A 22,944-nucleotide genomic window follows, 5' to 3' on the forward strand; every position below is an offset into this window, starting at 1 on the left:
GTCCTCATTTTCTCCTACTATTACCAAAGTGCTCACTTACACTCAATTCTAACACCTGGCCTGGTTCATTATCCAGTACCAAATCCAATGTGGCCTTGCCTCTTGTTGGCCTATCTATATACTGTGTCAGGAAACCGTCCTGCACACATTGGACAAAAACTGACCCATCTAAAGTACTTGAATGATAGCGTCTCCAGTAAATTTAAGAAATTAAAGTCCCCCATAACAACTACCCTTTTTTTCTCACTTCTATCCAGAATCATCTTTGCAATCCTTTCCTCTGCATCTCTGGAACTTTTCAGAGGCCTATAGAAAACTCCCAACAGGGTGACCTCTCCTTTTCTGTTTCTAACCTCAGCCCACACTACCTCGCAGTCGAGTCCTCATCAAATGTCCTTTCTGCCACCGTAATACTGTCATTGACTAGCAATACCATATCTCCCCCTCCTACTGAAACATCTAAACCCCGGAACCTGCAACAACCATTTCTGTCCCTGCTCTATGTCTCCAAAATGGCTACAACATTGAAGTCCCAGGTATCAATCCACGCTGCAGGTTCACCTACCTTATTCCAGATGCTCCTGGTTTTGAAGCAGACACTTTTCAAACCACCTTCCTGCTTGCCGGTACACTCTTGCGACCTTGGGACCTTATTTATGACCTTACTACTCTCAATCTCCTGTACACTGGAACTACAATTCAGGTTCCCATCCTCCTGCTGAATTAGTTTAAACACTCCTGAAGAGCATTAGCCAATTCCCCCACCCCCCAGGATATTGGTACCCCTCTGGTTCAGGTGTAGACCATCCTATTTGTAGATGTGCCACCCACCCCAAGTGCATTTAAGGGACACAAAAAGAAAGCTGGAGGTTCTTTAGCCAGAACCTGCATATATCTGAGCTGTTGTCATATTTAGAAGAAAGGTCCAAATTTCTTTTTGTGAGTGGTAGTGACTGACAATTCTAATCTTTTACATGTAAGATGGAATCCTAATTAAGCAATTTTATCTGTTTACATTGCAGATGTTCTGCAGAGACATAGAGTCTGTTGGTGATCAGAGATTAGCAGGTTGGATAAAAGATGGTGCCTGGAGTCCAGGAAATAACATCCGTGCATGATGTTTATCAGAAACGTTCCTACTTTAAGCAAGATTCTTCCTTCTCCCAAGTGCTTCAATTTCTAAGTCCAGTCTCCTACTGACCATTGATATCCTTCACCTTTTGCAGTAGCAGATGCTCCTGGGCAAATCTCAACTCCTTTTACTGTATTACAGCAGCTAAAGTTCAAAGCAGCCACCTGTATTATGCCCCCAGTGACCAGGTATCGAAGGGTAAAGTCTGTCTGGATATCTGTTCAGGCTGAGAATCTGTGCTGGCCCCAAACTGTTGGCCTGTAAAGATCTATCCAGCGAGTGTAGAAAATAACTATTCTCAAGAAATAGTTCTCAGAAAAGCACAAATGATTATATGGAAATTATCAGAAATAGATAAAAACATTGGATTAATGCTATTGGGTACATAATGCACACTGATATCCTCTGCCAGTACATTTATTTGAAAATTAACAGATGATTAAATGGGAAGAAAGTACCAAATAAAAGATCAGGAGTATTCAATTATATATATATATAATATATATATATATATATATGACTGAATACTCAAAGTGCCTTTACGTCTAGATGAACTAATGTGTAATATTAAAATATTTAAAAACAATTGCCCATTAGTTTAAAACAAATGCATTGTCTTTAATTGGGATACCTGGCTTGTAAACTGTAAAATTACAGTTTGCTTTCGACATTCTGTTCATACTTTTAATGACAGTGTGCAGACATTGAACAATTTATACACAAACTTTAATACTTATGTAACTAGTACAAATATTTATTTGTCCTTATTTTTGATGGCATTATTAAATCACTGTCTGAAAAACTGTATTTTTTTCCACCCAATTCACTATAATACTTTCGTGCCCTCTATAATATGCCCTTGTCGATTTTATTATATGGTGCAACCCTCCTCTTGGAATATCAACTATACTTCAACAATACCGTTTAACATTATCACCCACCAAACAGCCTGTGTGTCTGAAATAGAATAGGTTTCATTTATGTAAGAAAAAATGAAGCTGGAGATAAAAGTTCCGATTCTGAATTTATATCACAAGGAAGCAGAACACTTTAATCATACATTTTAACTGTAATCTTCAAATAATGCATTTCAAAGACTGTATGCAGTCTTGCATAAAAGCAAAGATTAACCAAACATACCTTTTAAAAGGAACAAAATTAGACTTAAACTTGCAGGTAAAATGAAATGCCACTTACCACTGCTTTCGGTTTTCATTTGCGTTTTGCACCACAATTTTGCAACTGTGGGTTTTATTGACTATTTCAACCAGTATCTGGTTGTAAAATATGACATTTTTCTGTGCAGCACTCCCAAATTTACAAACCTGATAAAGCATCAAATGTTGCCACTACAAACAATTCCTATTCTCACCTGCTTGTATTTATTTTATTGATACATTCTGCAATTTTGTGTTTTAAATTCATGACTTAATTACTCAATGCTTAAAAATGTTAAGTGTTCATCATGTAGAATGTCATTCTGTTTCTAGGTAACCCGACTCACTTATCTTGTGAGTAGCTGACCAGGAAAGGTTCAGTTTGAACCCCAACCTATGCAGTGTTACAGCAGGACATTGCACCCAGATTGGCCTCAGCAAATTCAACAGGATCCCTGCTTCTGATCAGCACCAATTGTGGAAAATGCATGTAAATTAATACACAGGAAGGCCAGGATTAAATTCGGCTGTGTCACCTTAATATATTGCTGCCATCCACTGTCAAGGTTCACATCTGAATTATATCTGACTTGAGACCTTAACTGCATCTTTCCATAGAAGCCACCCAACTGGCTGAGCCATGTTGTCTCGAAGTAGTTAGTGACTGTGGACAAACAGGAGGCTGGAAGAACATAGCAAGCCAGGCAGCATCAGGAGGTGGAGAAGTCAACATTTTGAGTATTACCCCTTCTTCAGGACTAAATGTGGGGGTGGGGGGCACTACAATGACTGTGTTTTTCTGCGCAGGACCTGCTAAAGGTTAAATATCATACAGGCAAAAGGATTTGAATGCATTAAAATTTGAAGAAAAGGAGTTCTTGCCTAACATCTTACACAACACAAAGTCCCTACATTTTTCAGGGAACATTGATGCCTAGTTTCTTCAACATCTTTGTTTTTACTGTGTCTGAGATATCGCTCCTGAGTAAAATTGCTGAGATCTATGGAGCTCCTTAGAGATACAGCCACCTGTTGCAGTCCCCTCTTTCTCTTAATGCTGTCTTACTCACTTGCCAGTAGAGGCAGTTCTGCTAGACCACACATGACTGCAGCCAAGCAATGAGAGTCAGCTAATAAAAATGTGACACAGAGATAACTCGCTGCTTAAACAAAGTGAACATTCCAGAGTGATAAACCACACAAGTTAATCAGCATGCTGAAATGAGAAACCAACAACTAACAGTGTAGTGATTTATTTAAATACTGTAAGTGAGGGCAATTTCTACCATCAAGCAGCCCTAGTCATAGAGATGTACAACACGGAAACAGACCCTTCGGTTCAACTCGTCCATGCTGACCAGATATCCTAACCTAATCTAGTCTGATTTGCCAGCACTTGGCCCAGATCTCTCTAAACCTTTCCTATTCATAAACCCATCCAGATGCCTTTTAAATGTTGTAATTGTACCAGCCTCCACCACTTACTTTGGCAGGTCATTCCATACACGCACCACTTTGTGTGAAAAAGTTGCTCCTTAGATCCATTTTAAATCTTTCCCATCTCACCTTAAACCTATGCCCTCTAGTTCTGGACTCCCCAGCCCAGGGAAAATACCTTGTCTATTTATCCTATCCATGCCCCTCAGGATTTTACAAACCTCTTCAAGGTCACCCCTCAGTCTCAGAGGTAAAACAGCCCCAACCTATTCAGCTGCTCCCTTTAGCTCAAACCCTCCAATCCTGGCAACATCCTTGTAAATCCTTTCCTAACCCTTTCAAGTTTCACAACATCCTTCTGATAGGAAGGTGACTAGAATTGCACACAATATTCCAAAAGTGGCCGAACCAATGCCCTGTACAGCTGCAACGTGACCTCCCAACGCCTATATTCAGCACATAGAGTGAAGTGTCAGGGCATTCTAAAATTGAAAACTGGCTCTGCAAGCAATACAAGATCCGCATTTAAATAAAACATTCCAATTTCTAAATGATTCCTGTATCCACTCCTGATGCAAACCTGTTCACCTAAGGCAATAAATCAAGCAGCAAACTCCTTAATGACAAGGTTTCTATGCTTCCTGCCCACAAAAGTGTGGCCTGAGCAAGCCAGTTAACAGCCAAATGAACGACAACTGTGTACCAGATTCATAGCCCCATGTTTTGGGGAAATCAAATTTTAATAACATAAATAATTTAGTTTAAATCATTTTCTGTGGCTAAATGGGGAGTAGGGGAGAAATTGATAGTAATAAGAATGCAGAGTTTGTACAGCGGGTGGCAAAGATGATGACTTCAGATTTCTCCATTTTAACTGGAAATTGCAGCCATACGAATACTCAACATCAGACAAGTACAACAGTAGAGTGGATGCAAAAGACTGAAGTTAAATTATATTCTTTAAAATAAATGTTTGGAATTTTAATGGCTTAACAGCTTGGTGATGAACAGGGGTCTCTGTAATACAACATTGACTATCCCACTGAAGTGGAAAATCTTGAAACTAGTGAGGCAGTTGGTTATTTTATATAAAAAGCTAATAGCATAAACCATGTCATGTTCCAGCCTGGGAAAAGCAGTTACAGACCTTTAGTTGAGGTACATTTCGTTGTAATTCTCGAGAAAATCAGCCTTTCCAGAGCACACAGTTTGCAAGCATTTTAACAAAACCCTCTCCTCCATATCCCTGCCAAAAGGTGTAACATATTCTGATAGAATTTAACAACCTGCTCTCTGTTTGGAGAAGCAAAGAACTCAGATGCCACAAAAATTAAATTTAGGACATTCAATTACTCCATGTTAGCAATACAGTAACACGTTGCACGTGAAACACTATAACATTCCTAAAGTAGCTAGTTTCCAAAAAAGAGCTAATTAGGGACCAGAGCTGAAAATGTGTTGCTGGAAAAGCGCAGCAGGTCAGGCAGCATCCAGGGAACAGGAGAATCGACGTTTCGGGCATAAGCCCTTCTTCAGGAATCCCTAATTAGGGACCAAAAAGGGGATTTCTGCACAAAGTCAGAGGGCTTGGATAAGGTACTGAATGAATACTTTCTGTCTTCACTAAGAAAATAGACACTACCAAAGCCAGAGTGACATAAGGTCGTTGAAACACTGGACAGCTCAAAATTAATTAATAGAAAAGCCTGGCTGTACTTAAATTTACCAAGATGAGAATATCTGAAACCAAGGATACTTGGGGAAATAAGTGTGCAAATTAGAGACACACTGATCATACCATATTGCAATCCTCCTTAGGTACGGATGGTGCCAAAAGATGGGATAATTGCACTGTTACACCAGTGTTCAAAAGATTGGTTCAAGGACAGATATTTTCTAATCAAATTGTTCAGAGATGCTATTACATGCCTCTGAAGGATATGAACCTGGGTCACCTGGCTCAGAAGGATTCAACGATAAGTTAAGCAACTACAGGCCAGTGAGTTTAACCTCCGTGGTGAGGAAAATTATACAAATGTGAATTAGAACAAAATTAATAGCCATTTAGATGAGTTGAATTAATTAAGGAAAACCAATTTGGATTTGTTAAGGACTAATTGCACTTAAGTAACTTGATTGAGTTTAGTGATAAGCATCATGCTGTTGATCTGGTGCAGATGGTCTTCCAAAATGCATTTGAAAAAGAACTACATAACAGGTAAAATGAAACCTCATGGAATAAAACGGACATCAAAGGGATTCTTGTAGTGCTGTGGTAGTATCCCTACCTCTGAGCCAAGAGATCTGGGCTCAAGTCCCTCCTGTTCCAGACCTGCAAAATAACATCGCTGAACAAGTTGATTTATAAAGTATCTAAATTGGACATTGGATGGAAACAAAACTATCTGAGTATTGGGAAACAGAGAGTAGTGGCAAATCATTGCTTTTGGGGCTGGAGGAAGATATGAAGTGGGATTCCCCAGGATCAGAATTGGGACCATCGTTTTTCTTTATCTATATTAAATGACCTGGACATTGTTGTGAAAAGCATAAATTCAAAGGTTGAGGATGACACAGAATTTGGAAGTATAGTGAACTACAAGTAGGACAGACAGAATTCAGGAGGACATAAGTTGGTGGAAAGGGCTGACAATAAGAAGAAATTCAGTGTAGTTGTGTAAAACAACAGCCTTTCAGGAAGAATGAAGGGAGGCAATATGTAATAAAGGGTACAACACTAAATGGTGTGGAAGCAAAGGGAATTTGAGGTATATGTACATAAATCATTGAAGGTGACACAACAGGTTGAAACTATATTAATAAGTCACATGGGATGTTAAGTTTAATAAATAGAGGCATGCAGTACAAAAATAGAGATTATGATGAGCCTTTATCAAACATTCTTGGCATGACACTTTAGGACAAATGTCAATGCACCAGAAAAGGTACAGAAAAGATTTACAAGTATGGCTCCAGGGATGAGAGACTTCAGTTTAAAGGATACATTGGAAAAGTTAGGGCAGCTGTCCTTAGAGAAGGCGAGAGGACCTTTGATAGAAGTATTCAAAATCATAAGTATTCTCAACAGACTACAATGGGAGAAACTGGTTCTCACTTGCCCACCAATGGGAACAGAGGACACCGATTTTAGATGAATGGCAAAAGGACCAATGGCAACATGAGAATAAACTTTTCATGCGAAAGGTTGGGATCTGCAATGTATCATCTGACAGTGTGGTGGAGGCAGGTTTGCTTGAGTGATTAGGGTCTGGAATGTACTGCCTGAGTGTGGTGAAGATAGATTCTATCAAAATTTTCAAAATGGGACAAGATAATTATTTGAAGAAATAAAATGAAGGGCCTCAGAGAAAGTGTGCAATCAGACTAGCTGAATTGTACTTGCAGAGAGCCAGAAGAGACATGACAGCCCAAATGTCTTCCTTTTATGTGGTAACTATTCTAAGATTTGATATCAAAGAACAGAAACCAACATATGTTTAGATCAGACTGGTGCTGGAAAAGCACAGCAGGTCAGGCAGCATCCAAGGAGCAGGATAATTGACGTTTTGGGCGTAAGCCCTTCATTAGGAATCATTCCTGACGAAGGGCTTTTGCCCGAAACGTCGATTTTCCTGCTCCTCGGATGCTGCCTGACCTGCTGTGCTTTTCCAGCACCACTCTGATCTAAACTCTGGTTTCCATCATCTGCTGTCCTCACTTTTGCATAGAAACCAACATATGCCAATATAAAACATGAAAGTTTTAATCTAAGATTGTTTAATGTATCACATAGAATCATAGAGACGTACAGCATGGAAACAGACCCTTTGGTCCAACCCGTCCATGTCAACCACATATCCCAACCCAATCTAGTCCCACCTGCCAGCACCCGGCCCATATCCCTCCAAACCCTTCCTATTCATATACCATCGAAATGCCTTTTTCTCTCCTTCCTGCACTGACCTCACTATGTGCTTCCTTCGTCTGTTCTTCTCCCTTTTAAAACTGCTGTTGTTTTGATTTGTTTTTCCAAAGTTCCAAAACAATGCAACAGCATATAAAACAGTAATGGCTGCTCCTGGAATTCGAGGAAATCACCTCCAACACCTAAAATATCTCAAAAAAAAGAGCAGCTGTTACAGATGGAAACTTTTCCTGTCCTCCATCTTGGATTACCCAGAATCCTTTCTCTCCATGACACCGAACTCCTTTGTTCCGTGAGCATGATCTTAACCTCCACAACCACCTGGTGAAGGACCGGTACTCCGAAGCTAGTGCTTCCAAATAAACCTGTTGGACTATAACCTGGTGTTGTGAGAATTTTACCGTTGTCCACCCCAGTCCAAAGCCGGCACCTCCAAGTCATGGTAACCTAAATAGTAACTCACCCAATGTTTATTTATCAGCAAATGACTTTACAACCTTAAAGAGTTTCAATGTAGCAGAATACTACGTTGTGCTTTACAAGTCATAAAACAGTGTCACTTCACACTTACAGTAAACAATGCCACAAGCTTTCTATCAGTATTATTACCATGGCATGACTAAGATGATATGGCTGCTAATGAACATGGCTTCTGACATCAAAAGCAGTTTGAGTTCACGGAAAGGAACTGGTTGAATGAAAGAAAGCAGCAGAGGGTGTAACGTAATGGAGGAGCTGGGGTGGAAGGTGTTAATAGGGAATGGAGTGCCCTAGGGCTTGGTGATGGGGTTCCTGCTGTTTCTGATCTACAGCAACAGTTTAAGACACAGAATCCTAATGTAAACTGATTATGTTTGCTGATGATACTAATTAGAGGGATTGGCTGTTGAAAGAGATGAAGCACCCAGGGACCTAAAGTAGCAATTAGACAAAATGTGCAATTGGGATAATCAGTGGTAGATGAAATTTGATCAGCTAAATGCCAGCAAAATGCTTGGAACAAATAGAGTCAGCAATGTCATCAGAGGTCTGCTTCGATTTGACATTGTCCCAGTAACTGCAATGTAAAACTGTTACCTCATTTAGCTGTTTGTTGCGAGTTGATATTACTGATTGGATAGCTGACTGTTTACTTCCTCCTTTTAAAGCTGCATCCCTCCTCGCCTGTTCCAGAAGGAGTCTTGCTCGCTCTTTCAGTTCTTCCTGTCTTGTTGCCATTCTCTGTTTAAAGATAAAAATGTTAAATTCATTAAAACCTGTTTATTTTACACTGAACATATCAGTAAGTAATATTCTGTTTGCAGACATTATTATAAAAGTGTGACTGTATCATAAATAGCAAGAAATGCTAAAAACTAATATTGGGCAGATTTTCCCAGATAACCTCAATCATGGTTTTAGTTCAATTGCAAACTATTATGTATGCATTAAATCAACGAGATCATAATTATTTTTTCCACTTTTGGTTAATAACGGGACTACTAAAAACACCCTGTGAAAGACTTTGCAGTATAGAGGTATATGAATTAAAAATAACTGTCTCGCAATATGCTTCCACAACTGTGTTGCACTGAAAAAGGAAAGCAGATCTTGGATCATCAAATGTTTCCACATTTGCATACTGAGGATTGACTAGCCAAGGATCGTTTACTGGGAGGAAAATAAAATCATATTTCATTTTTCTCCTATTCATCTACAACAACCAGATACTGTTTATCATTCAAGGCTTGCGAATGTCACAAGCTAGATATTTATTGCTAATTACCCTCGAGGAGGTGTGGTGAGCTGTCCCTTGAATCGCTGCACTCCATGTGCTGTAGGTGCACCCACAGTGTTACTCAGAAGGGACTTCCAGGATTTTGACCCAGTGACAGTGAAGGAACAGTAATGTATTTCCAAGTCAGGATGGTGAACTTGCACGAGATGGTTCTCCAATTCATGTGCTGCTCTTGTATTTCTCGTTAGATTTTGTCCATTTAGAATCTGCTGTCTATGGAGACTTAGTGGGTTGTGCACCCTGTAGATGGTACATGCTTGTGTCAATGTGAGTCAGTGATGGACAGAATGAATGTTAAAGGTGTTAGATGGGATGCCAATCAAACAGGCTGCTTTTTTCTGGATGCTGTAAAGTTTCTGGAGTGTTGTTGGAACTGCACTCATCCAGCCAAGTGGTGAATATTCCATCACACTCCTGATTTGCACCTGGAGGATAGTATTTGGCAAGCAAGAGGCGAGCTATTCACTACATAATTACTAACCTCTAACGTTCTCTTGTAGAACAGTACTTACATTTTAGTTTCTCTTCAATGGAGCACTTCAGCTATAAACAGAGGCTGCATAAGCTAGGGTTGTTTTCTTTAGATCATAAATGGTGGAAAGGCATCCTGATTGAAGTTTGTCAGATGATGAGGGGCATGGAAAGCATGAAGAGAAAGCGCTGCTCCCTCTAGTTGTATAGTCAATAACAAGCAGGCATAATTATAAGGTGAAAGGCAGGAGGTGTAATTGGGACTTGGGGAAATTCTTTTCAACCAGAGGGCAGGGGGAAGTTGAAATGCACTGCCAAGGATGGTAGTTGAGGTGGAAGACCTCACAACCTTTAAAAGTACTTGGATGAGTACTTGGAAATGTCAAAACATTCAAGGCTACGGGCGCAGTGCTGGAAAGTGGGATTAGAGTAGATTTAAAGTAGATTTTGTTTGTACAGGTTTGATGGACCTCTTCCAAACTGTACAATTTTGGAAAGTGAGACCAGTCCACAGGCATTGGCTTCAACGTCTGGTGGTTTCCCTCTACACAGTCTACTTAAGAACTCATGAAGCAGCCTCACTGCCTTCCCAAGGTCCCCATGACTTATTTCGTCTCTTCAAGCTTCTTTTGCTCCACAATATATATAGTCGATGCACCACATAACAATACAGTCCAATTCTTGTCATCACTTTAGTGAATACAATTGCATATTGTCTATGGCTTTAATCTCCTATAATTGGATATCCATACAGTCCACAGTATTGTAGTTATGGTTTAATCAGCATTTTCTGCTTTAGAACTTGTAAAAAAGAGTGTAATAATTGAGGGGGAACATTAATCTTCATCAAGACTGAATCAGAAGATGAGTTTTCAGATTGTTTTGAAGGAGCAATAATTTGTTGAACCAGCTGGGGGTGAAGCTACTTTGGAGATAGCATTGCACTATGAGGCAGATTAATTAGTAATCCCCTATCAAAACATCCATTAGCAGGGAGCAGAGAAAGATGATCATAAAATAACTGAATTCCACATGAAGTTGAAAAGCAACATACTCCAAGTCAAACAAGAATGCAATGCAATGCAAATTGCACAGGTTCTGAGTGGATGCTGGCTAAGATTGATTGGGTTAATGGACTGAAACATATGGCAATAAACTAAGGCTGCAAATCATTCAAATGTCACCTCCGTGTGTTACAAAGAGCATGTAGGTGCTAAGTGGAAGGGCAAGTAATTAAAAGGCAATAGAAATTTTACACAATCACTGTGTTCTGAGGAGAACAGAAATCAGAAAGGTAAAGGAACAACCTGCACTCAAATTAGATCAAAACAGATGGAATGTGTGACCAACCAGCACTGCCGTTCATGCCCAAGTTCTGAAATGAATATGCTTAAGGAGCTAGAAGAACAAATTAATAAAGGAGTGGAAGGTGGCACATCCACTGGCGCACACACACACTGCACACACAACATGGCAATGTCAGCAGTGAACGGACACATCTTGACACCTGTGGCAGTCACCTGACATCACTGAGACCGTCTGCATGCACGGTGGCCATTATTGATCAAGACTGCTTTAGAAGCCAAAGGGACATGAAAATGTGGGGAAAAAGTAGAATGGGTAAACTAGCCAGAAAATAGAAACAAATTGTAAATGCTTTTACAAGTCTAGTAAATGGATTATAGCTAAAATAAATGCTGGTCCTTTAAAGGTATAGACAGCAAAAATTAAGAGTAGTAAGGAAATGGCAGTTATTCAACAAATATTGTGTCTGTCTTCAGGGTACAAGACAAGGAATATAACAGAAATAGAGAGTAACCTGTGGTCTTACAAGAGTGAGGGCCTTAAAGTAGCTAATATTAACAGAGAAAAAGTATTCAAGAAACATAGAGACTAAAATCTGAAAAATCCTCAGGTTCTGAAAGAAATACTGTATAGTGAAGTCACTGGGGAATCTTCATAGACTCGAGAATAGTCCAAGCAGATTGGAAGTAAATAAAGAAAGTAAATGTAACACTGCGACAGTAAAGTCTTGCTGCTTGCTTGTCTGCCCTTTGTGAACATAGAACATAGAACAGTACAGCACAGAACAGGCTCTTCAGCCCACGATGTTGTGCCGACCACTGATCCTCATGTATGCACCCTCAAATTTCTGTGACCATATGCATGTCCAATAGTCTCTTAAATGTCCCCAATGACCTTGCTTCCACAACTGCTGCTGGCAACGCATTCCATGCTCTCACAACTCTCTGTGTAACAAACCCACCTCTGACATCCCCTCTATACTTTCCTCCAACCAGCTTAAAACTATGACCCCTCGTGTTAGTCATTTCTGCCCTGGGAAATAGTCTCTGGCTATCGACTCTATCTTTGCCTCTGATTATCTTGTATACCTCAATTAGGTCCTCTCTCCTCCTCCTTTTCTCCAATGAAAACGTCCGAGCTCAGTCAACCTCTCTTCATAAGATAAGCCCTCCAGTCCAGGCAACATCCTGGTAAACCTCCTCTGAACCCTCTCCAAAGCATCCACATCTTTCCTATAATAGGGTGACCAGAACTGGACACAGTATTCCAAGTGCGGTCTAACCAAAGTTTTATAGAGCTGCAACAAGATCTCACGACTCTTAAACTCAATCCCCCTGTTAATGAAAGCCAAAACACCATATGCTTTCTTAACAACCCTGTCCACTTGGGTGGCCATTTTAAGGGATCTATGTACCTGCACACCAAGATCCCTCTGTTCCTCCACATTGCCAAGAATCCTATCCTTAATCCTGTAATCAGCTTTCAAATTCGACCTTCCAAAATGCATCACCTCGCATTTATCCAGGTTGAACTCCATCTGCCACCGCTCAGCCCATCTCTGCATCCAGTCAATGTCCCACTGCAGCCTATAACAGCCCTCTATACTGTCAATGACACCTCCAATCTTTGTGTCATCTGCAAACTTGCTGACCCATCCTTCAATCCCCTCATCCAAGTCATTAATAAAAATTACAAACAGTAGAGCCCCAAGGACAGAGCCCTGTGGAACACCACTAACCACAGACTTCCAGGCAGAATATTTTCCTTCTACTACCACTCGCTGTCTTCTGTTGGCCAGCCAATTCTGTATCCAGACAGCTAAGTTCCCCTGTATCCCATTCCTCCTGACCTTCTGAATGAGCCTGTCATGGGGAACCTTATCAAATGCCTTGCTGAAGTCCAAATACACCACATCCACAGCTCGACCCTCATCAACTTTTCTAGTCACACCCTCAAAGAACTCGATAAGGTTTGTGAGGCATGACCTGCCCCTCACAACGCCGTGTTAACTGCATTTAATCAAGCCATGCTCTTCCAGATGGTCATAAATCCTATCCCTCAGAATCCTTTCTAATACCTTGCAGACGACAGACGTGAAACTTACTGGTCTGTAATTGCCGGGGATTTCCCTATTTCCTTTCTTGAAGAGAGAAATTACCTCCAGTGGAGAGCAAGTATGCAAAGATCTTCGCAAGTGGTGAAGCAATTGCATTTCTCGTTTCCCAAAGCAGCCGAGGACAAATCTGGATCAGGCCTGGCGACTTGTCAATCTTAATGTTTAACAAAATTTTCAGCACATCAGCTTCCCCTATCTCTATTCATTCCAGCGTGCACACCTGCTCTTCAAAGGTTTCATTCACTACAAAGTTCGTTTCTTTCGTAAAGACAGAAGCAAAAATCTCATTTAGGGCTTCCCTTACCTCCTCAGACTCCACACACAAATTCCCTATGCTATCCCAGATCGGCCCTACTCTTTCTTTGACCATTCTTTTATTCCTCACATAAGTGTAAAATGCCTTTGTGTTCTCCCTAATCCGTTCTGCCAAGCCTTTCTCGTGGCCCCTCCTGGCTCTCCTCAGACCATTTTTGGTCCTTCCTCGTCTGCCTGTAATCCTCTAGAGCTGAGCTTGACCCTAGCTTTCTCCACCTTATGTAAGCTACCTTTTTCCTTTTGACAAGAAGCTCCACTGCTCTCGTCATCCAAGGTTCCTTTATCTTACCCCTTCTTGCCTGTCTCCGAGGGACATATTTATTCATCACTTGCAACAACTGTTCCTTAAACAATCTCCACATGTCTATAGTGCCTTTACTATGGAACAATTACTCCCAATCCATGCTTCCTAACTCATCTCTAATCGCGTCATAGTTTCCTCTTCCCCAATTAAATATCCTCCCATTTTGCCTATTCCTCTCCTTCTCCATAGATATGTGAGGCAGTTGTGGTTACTATCTCCAAAATGCTCTCCCACCACAAGATCTGAGACCTGCCCCGGCTCGTTTCCGAGCACCAAGTCTAGAATGGCCTCTCTCCTCGTCGGCCTGAAGTTGTGTATCTGCACAATACTCACTGTATATCTTTTCACTAACTGTAAATGTATATTTCTATACATGGTTTTAAAGAAATAGTAAGAAAAATCTTAATTCCTGCATCATGTATTTCACAGATCTAGAGTGCCATGTTCACTATTTACAAAATTCACCATTCTTCAGGAATGCACTCCCTACAAACAGGGAGTGTCGACTGTATTTAAAGAAGGCAGGGACAACAAAAACAGGGAATTAGCTACAGGCTTGTTGGCCTGACAGTCACTGCAAAGACACATTAAAACAGTGCTATACAAAAGGTTTATGCACAAAGTAAAAACACAGTGAGTTGGGCTGGGGGTAATATAACAGTACGAATATTGATTAACCTTCGGAAACAAAGAGAATGGAAAAATTGAATATTTCCAAGCCGGCAGGTTGTCCTTCAAAGCTCTGCAATCTCATGTGACCTTTCATGCCAATATATGCACCATACCATTCAGTTTCAAAAACAGAAGTTGCTGGAAAAGCTCAGCACATCTAGCTGCATCTATAAAGAGAAATCAAAGTTAACATTTCGGGTCCAGTGACCCTTCCTCAGAATTGATGACAGCTAGGAAAATGTTGGTTTATATGCAGAAGAAAGGGGGAGGGGGGAGGTTTAAGATCTGGCTGGAAGGCTGAATAGCTGTTAATGGAGACTGTTAATGGTTAACAATAGGTAGTATGTAATGGTAGACTATGTGTTAACAAGGCCTGGTATGGGCTAGGGGGCTAGGACATGGGGGAGTTCAGGCCCTAAAATTATTGAACTTGATATTGAGTCCTGAAGGCTATAGGGTTCCCGCGCAGAAAATGAGGTGTTGTTCTTCCAGCTTGTGCTGAGCTTCACTGGAGCACTGCAGCAAGCGTGAGACAGAGATGTTGGCCAGGGAACAGCGTAGTGTGTTAAGGTGGCAAGCAACTGGAAACTCAGAATCTTTTTTTGAAGGCAGAACTTAGATTTTTTTTAGATTAGATTCCCTACAGTGTGGAAACAGGCCCTTCGGCCCAACAAGGTCCACACCGACCCTCCGAAGAGTAACCCACCCAGACCCATTTCCCTCTGACAAATGCACCTAGCACTATGGGCACTTTAGCATGGCCAATTCACCTGACCTGCACATTTTTGGACTGAGGGAGGAAACCAGAGCACACAGAGGAAACCCACGCAAACACGGGGAGAATGTGCAAACTCCACACAGTCACCCAAGGGTGGACTCGAACCTGGGACCCTGGTGCTGTGAGGCAGCAGTGCTGACCACTGAGCCACCGTGCATTTTGTGAAGTGGTCACCCAGTCTACACTTCGTTTCCCCAAAATAGAGGAGACCACACTGTGAGCAGCAAATGCAGTAGACTAGATTGTGAGAACTGAAGGTAAAGTTCTGCCTCACCTGCACGGTGGCTCAGTGGTTAGCACTGCTGCCTCACAGCACCAGGGTCCCATGTTCGATTCCAACCTCGGGTGACTGTCTGTGTGGAGTTTGCGCATTCTTCCCGTGTCTGCGTGGGTTTCCTCCCACAGTCCAAAGCTGTGCAGGTCAGGTGAATTGGCCATGCTAAAGTGCCCATAGTGCTAGGTGCATTTGTCAGAGGGAAATGGGTCTGGGTGGGTTACTCTTCGGAGGGTCGGTGTGGACTGGTTGGGCTGAAGGGCCTGTTTCCACACTGTAAGGAATCTAATCTAACTTAATCTAAAAAAATGTTTGGGGCCTTGGATACTGAGGAGGGAGGAGGTAAATGGGCAGGTGTAACAACTTCAGGGGTTGCAAGGGAAGGTGCTGTGGGGGGTTGGGATTGGGTGGGCAGTTTGTGTTGTGGTGTAGTCAGTGAAGGAAGAGTGGACCAGTGTCCTGGAGGGAATGATCCACATGGAAGGCGAACACGGAAGGGGAAGGGAATACATGTCTGGTGGTGGCATTTCGCTGGCAGTGGCAGAAATGGCGGTTGATGATCTTCTGGATGGTGAAGAGAAAAAATGATGTGCAAAGGTAAACTGGCCAAAAATATAAAGGAGGATAGTAAAAGCTTTTTTAGGTACGTGAAAGGCAAAAAAATGGTTAAGAGTAAAATTGGGCCCTTGAAGACAGAAACAGGGGAATATATTATGGGGAACAAAGAAATGGCAGAAGAATTGAATTGGTACTTCAGATCTGTGTTCACTGGGGAAGACACAAGCAATCTCCCTGAGGTAACAGTGGCTGAAGGACCTGAACTTAAGGGAATTTATATTTGCCAGGAATTGGTGTTGGAGAGACTGTTCGGTCTGAAGGTTGATAAGTCCCCAGGGCCTGATGGTCTACATCCCAGGGTACTGAAGGAGATGGCTCTAGAAATCGTGGATGCGTTGGTGATTATTTTCCAGAGTTCGATAGATTCGGGATCAGTTCCTGCGGATTGGAGGGTGGCTAATGTTGTACCACTTTTTAAGAAAGGTGGGAGAGAGAAAGCAGGAAATTATAGACCAGTTAGTCTGACCTCAGTGGTGGGAAAGATGCTGGAGTCTATTATAAAGGATGAAATTACGACACATCTGGATAGTAGTAACAGGATAGGTCAGAGTCAGCATGGATTTATGAAGGGGAAATCATGCTTGACTAATCTTCTGGAATTTTTTGAGGATGTAACTCTGAAGATGGACGAGGGAGATCCAGTAGATGTAGTGTACCTGGATTTTCAGAAAGCTTTTGATAAAGTTCCACAAAAGAGTTTAGTGAGCAAAAGTAGGGCGCATGGTATTGGGGGCAAAGTACTAACTTGGATTGAAAGTTGGTTGGCTGACAGGAAACAAAGAATAGTGATAAACGGATCCATTTCGGAATGGCAGGCAGTGACCAGTGGGATACCGCAGGGATCAGTGCTGGGACCACAGCTTTTTACAATATATATTAATGATATAGAATATGGTATTAGTAATAACATTAGCAAATTTGCTGATGATACTAAGCTGGGTGGCAGGGTGAAATGTGAGGAGGATGTTAGGAGATTACAGGGTGACCTGGACAGGTTAGGTGAGTGGTCAGATTCATGGCAGATGCAGTTTAATGTGGATAAATGTATGGTTATCAACTTTGGTGGCAAGAACAGGAAGGCAGATTACTACCTAAATGGAATTAATTTAGGTAAAGGGGCAGTACAAAGAGATCTGGGTGTTCTTGTACACCAGTCAATGAAGGTAAGCATGCAGGTACAGCAGGTAGTGAAGAAGGCTAATAGCATGCTGGCCTTCATAACAAGAGGGATTGAGTATAGAAGCAAAGAGGTTCTCTGCAGCTGTACAGAGCCCTGGTGAGACCACACCTGGAGTATTGTGTGCAATTCTGGTCTCCAAATTTGAGGAAAGACATTCTGGCTATTGAGGGATTGCAGCGTAGGTTCACGAGGTCAATTCCTGGAATGGCGGGACTACCTTACGCTGAAAGACTGGAGCGACTGGGCTTGTATAGCCTTAAGTTTAGAAGTCTGAGAGGGGATCTGATTGAGACATATAAGATTATTAAAGGATTGGACACTCTGGAGGCAGGAAACATGTTTCCGCTGATGGGTGAGTGCCGAACCAGAGGACACAGCTTAAAAATATGGGGTAGACCATTTAGGACAGAGATGAGGAGAAACTTCTTCACCCAGAGAGTGATGGCTGTGTGGAATGCTCTGCCCCAGAGGGCAGTGGAGGCCCACTCTCTGGATTCATTTAAGAAAAAGTTGGATAGAGCTCTCAAGGATAGTGGAATCAAGGGTTATGGAGATAAGGCAGGAACAGGACACTGATTAAGGATGATCAGCCATGATCATATTGAATGGTGGTGCAGGCTCAAAGGGCAGAATGGCCTACTTCTGCACCTATTGTTTATTGTCTATATTGTCTATTGTGATGCTGGTGGGATGGTAGGTAAGGACAAGGGGAACTCTTGTCGCTGTTGCAGGATGGAAGAGGGGGGGTGAGGGCGATGGATTGTATCAAGTGGAGGACCCTGTTGACAATGGTTCCACTTCTGAAGATGGGAGAAAGAGAGGACTGCAGATGCTGGAGAGTCAGAGTCAAAAAGTGTGGCACTGGAAAAACCCACAGAGCATTTCAGGGAACATCTCTGGGACACACAAAACAACCTCACCAGCCTGTGGCCAACCATTTCAACCTGCCCTTCCCACTTCACCAAGGACATGCAAGTCCTGGGCCTCCTCCACTGTCAAGTTCAAGTCACCGAACCTGAGGAAGAACGCCTCACTTTCCGCCTCAGGACCCTTCAACCACATGGCATCAACACTGACTTCACCAGTTTCCAAATTTCCCCTCCCACCACCTCATCCCAGATCCAACTCTCCAACTCGGCACTGCTCTCTTGACCTGTCCATCTTCCTTCCCACTCATCAGCTCCAACCTCCCCACTAATTTATTACCATCACCCCCCACCTGCCTGTACCTATTGCCTTTCCAGCCACCTCACCCCCACCCTCCTATTTATCTCACATTCCCCCTCCCTACATTCCTGAAGGGTTTATGCCCGAAACATCGACACTCCTGCTCCACGGATGCTGCCTAATCGGCTGTGCTTTTCCAGCACCACACTTTTCGACTCCACTTCTGAAGATGAACAGTAAGGTGAAACCAGGTGGTGTTATAGCTCCTACTCTGTTTGCTACCTTTTCCTCTGTCCTACTGACCTATGTTTCCCCGTCATCACGGAAGGAGTGCATCTTTGCATACAATTAGTCAGGAAACCTCTCAACCTATCAAGCTAAAAGTCAAGAAAACTGTAGTTATAGGATAGTGTGTTCTATTTTGCCTGTGATCAGACTCAACGTATTACCTTTGGAAACAATCAGTTAATTCTTCTACCTCAGACAATCGGACAGACAATCTGTCTCTTCATGAGAAGCTCACAAAATGCATTTGAAAAAAAAGTCACAACTCTACAATGGGCATGGAAAATTGACAAAGTGATCCTTAGAACAAGGATACTTATCAGCACAGCCTGTATCCTCATCACAATAGCAGTGAAATCTGGCAAACTTATTCATAAACAAGAAAAAAGGCCAATAACTTTCATCTCTGGTGTCTGTGATGCATACTTGGTATCAGATGGAAAGACTAGTTTATGGATGAAGAAGTCCTTCCAGGACAAATATTCCAAACATGCTGGCGTCAATCATGTAAAGGTTTCACTGGCTTGGGCACTGTGCAGGAAAAGAAAGTAGTCACATCTCCAAGGAAATGCTACAGAAAGAAGTAAACTGTGCTAAATGACCATCAAGGCACTCAAAGCACTGATTTAAGACAGAGATGAAATCCTTCAACAATAATGGCAAGGGGAAACTCTAGCTGATGATCAATGCAATGACAGCATCAGCCAAGAGGGGAATTTGTCATCATGATGATGTAAAAAGTAGATTCGCCAGCTCCTTCCCAGATTGGACAAAGTGGCTCTGCATTCTCTAGATGTCGTTGAAACTTGAAAAATACTTAGAGAGATTGTGTAGATGCAAGTAAGTTGCTCTCCCTGGATGCAGAGTCTAGAACCAGGGTAAACAATTTAAAAACAAAGGAGATGCCATTTAAGTCTAAGATGAGAAGAATTGTTTTCACTCATACAATTACGTAATTTTGGAATTCTCTACCAGAGAAGGTTGTGGAGGTTTGAATAATGGGAAAGTCTTGATGGGCTGAATGCCATTTTCCTGTTCCTATAACATTTTTTACTCTGGACTGTTCCTTGTCCTTTACTACAGTGAGCCTAAACCTCATGACAACGATCAATGTCTCTTAAATGTCAGCAGACAAATTCCCAGGTCCTGATGGTCTTCTTCCTAGAATCTTAAGAGGTTGCAAATGACGTAACAGATGCATTGATGTTAAATTTTCCGAAGTTCCTTCGTACCACTTTGTGGAAGTGTTCCATCAGACTGGAACGCAGAAATATAGCTCCTCTGTTCAGAAAAGGAGAGAGGCAGAAAACGGAAAGTAGGAAAACTATAGGTCAGTTAGCTAATGACATAGACTGCAGATACGAGGGAACACAATCAACTTCAAGCTCCTCTCCAAACCACTCACCATTCTAACTTGAAAATATATTGCCATCCCTTCCCTAAGGGCATTGTAGGTCTACTATTAGCACATGGATTGCAGCAGTTCACCATCACTTTCTCAAGGGCATTTAGGGACGGTAATAAATGCTGGCTCAGCCAGTGATTCCCATGAATGAATATATCTTTTAAAATTCTCATTTCACTGTCCCTTTATAATAGCCTTGATGTGGAGGTGCCAATGTTAGATTGGGATAGACAAAGTCAAAAATCACACAACACCAGGTTATAGTCCAACAGGTTTATTTGGAAGCACTAGCTTTCGGAGCGCTGCTCCTTCATCAGGTAGCAGACAGCCCCTAATGAAGGAGCAGTGCTCTGAAAGCTAGTGCTTCCAAATAAATCTGTTGGACTATAACCTAGTGTTGTATGATTTTTACCTTTATAACAGGGTAAGTAATTTTAATAAAAACGGCCCAAAAGCCATCCAGTGTTGACTGGTCCAACCAGGATGAACTAAGAGCCACTGAACATAGAATCATAGAATCCCTACAGTATGGAAGCAGACCATTCGGCCGTTCAAGTCCATAGTGACCCTCTGAAGAGCATCTCACTCAGACACACCATCCTTTCCTTGTCCTTAGCTGAGATATCTGACCTACAATAAGCACAACCATCTTCGTATGTGCCAGATTTGACTCCAACCAGCAGAGAGTCTTCCCCTGATAGCCACTGGTTCCAGTTTTGCTAGGGCTCCTTGATACCTCACTTGGTCGAATGTGGCTTGATATCAAGTCATTCTCACTCCGCCTCTGGAAGTATGTTTTGGAAAACTATCAACTATCCTTTACGTCAGCTGCATCAGACAGTTCCTCATCAGAGGATATAATTTTGGTGAGCAACAGCTACAACCTTGGACCAAAGGAATGCTTTTTGTGTCACACTAGAATTAGTAAATGCGGCTCAAGATGAATGCAGATATTTTATGTGCTGAGGATTCTCTCCCTCCCTCCTCAAGCCTCAGCCACACACCAAATATAATTCAATTTGGGGCTTTAAGGATTAGATCCTTTCAAGATTACTTATTTTGCACAGGCTCAGATTTTTTACAACTGAGATTTTTCAGATACCTGACTGAGGTTGTAAAGCGGAAAGAATATACCCACATTGAGGACCAGAGGGCTGCCCTCGAGTCTATTTCAAATTTAAGCATTCAAAATGAGCCTCAGTTTCACAACGGAGTTTAGTACAAATACTGAGCCAACCCACTAATTAGTATTGACATAAATAGTTATTCACTCACCTTTTCTTCAGTGATTTCTCTCTCTTGTTGGGAAGAGTTAAGCTAAACCCCAAATAAAACAAGAGGAGTAAATTAATAAACTATTTTCATAATTTAATTAGTGAATCAAATGTTGAGTGCATTGATTATTTCCTGTGAAATGCACAATGTAAATAAGATCCTTACTTCAACGCTTTTGCTCTGTTGGCCCGAATGGTTCGAACTTGGACTGACACTTTCTGATGAATCCACTTCAGAGCAGCGTAATGTTGCATGTTTCTTCTTGATCAGATCTGCATCTCGATTATAAGAGAACCCTAATTTATGGGTTGGAGATGGGGTGGCTTTTCGAACAGAAGAACTCAGCTCTGATCTTCTGTTCTCAACAGAGTCTGAATACTGAAACATCTCATGTCCAGAGCTGCTGCTAGTGTTCCCTGAATAATCTTCATGCTCAAGTGTTGGTGATTTACATTCTTTTTTATTACTAATATCTGAAGAGTCAGTAAATTCTAAAATGTCTACTTTCAGCAGTTTTCTATTGTTTAATGGTGGTATTTGTCCTTGTAGTGGTGTAGACTCTGTACTTTCACTTTCACTGGTATCCTCCAGCAAAGAACCTTTAGCAGTATTCTGTTTGACAGGATAATGCTTTTGAGAGTTCGAATCATTTTTAGTCCTTTGTGAGAAAGGCATTGTTGCACTTATATTCGGAAGGTCATCAGGAGTCTGTTGCTCACTTTTTGACTCACCAACATCATCACTGAGGAATGTACAATCTTCCTGAGATGAAGCATCAAATAATCCACTGCTTGGTTGTTGTGCTGCTGCCTCATGTTTAACATCATTTATCTCTGCATAAAATTGCTCCTGATCAATGGAGCTGTTTGTGTCAGTTTCAAAGTTACCAACTTTATATTTGCTTTTACTGCTGTTTTCTTCGATCTGGACCACATTCAATTCTTCACCACTGAAATGTGCCCTTATCTGATAAAGATAGGTCATAACAGACAGTTTATCTGGAATAGCCAATAAAACCATATCTGCTGGCTCCAATAATCGTGATATTCCCAAGCTTGCAAAGCCATCATAAGCCTATGACAAAAAACAACAACAAATATTACAGCATTTAGACTCAATAACTTCAGATGGTTAACACATTTATAATAAATATGGTTCTTGGGAGAAAGATATGCAGCCGTAACAGTTATTGTCACAGACAAAGTTTTTTTTCAAATAAACTCTAAGTATTTGTAGCCTCTAGTTTCTTTAACTGATTCTTATTCAATTTTCAATGTGAATTCTGAAACTTAAAATTAAATGATTCATTTGTGAACTTGCATTGAATTTATATTAAGTGTCTTAGGTATTC

The 22,944-nt window shown here is 41.5% G+C and overlaps 1 protein-coding gene across 5 annotated transcripts in view; it reads right to left on the minus strand.

Moving 5' to 3' along the window:
• The window catches only part of ehbp1 (EH domain binding protein 1), a 390,401-nt gene that overhangs the window by 147,098 nt on the left and 220,359 nt on the right, over positions 1-22,944 (minus strand). For all 5 annotated transcript variants that reach the window (XM_087991708.1, XM_087991709.1, XM_087991711.1 and 2 more), the window contains 3 exons: positions 21,759-22,667; positions 21,594-21,635; positions 8,729-8,872 (listed from right to left, as the gene is read on the minus strand). In XM_087991708.1, the coding sequence (XP_087847834.1) occupies positions 8,729-8,872; positions 21,594-21,635; positions 21,759-22,667 (1,095 nt within the window). The remainder of the gene's footprint in view (positions 1-8,728; positions 8,873-21,593; positions 21,636-21,758; positions 22,668-22,944) is intronic.

Source organism: Chiloscyllium plagiosum, unplaced genomic scaffold (assembly GCF_037043375.1).
Source record: "Chiloscyllium plagiosum isolate Xiang-an unplaced genomic scaffold, Cpla_swu_hap1 HiC_scaffold_10, whole genome shotgun sequence".
Taxonomy (NCBI): Eukaryota; Metazoa; Chordata; class Chondrichthyes; order Orectolobiformes; family Hemiscylliidae; genus Chiloscyllium; species Chiloscyllium plagiosum.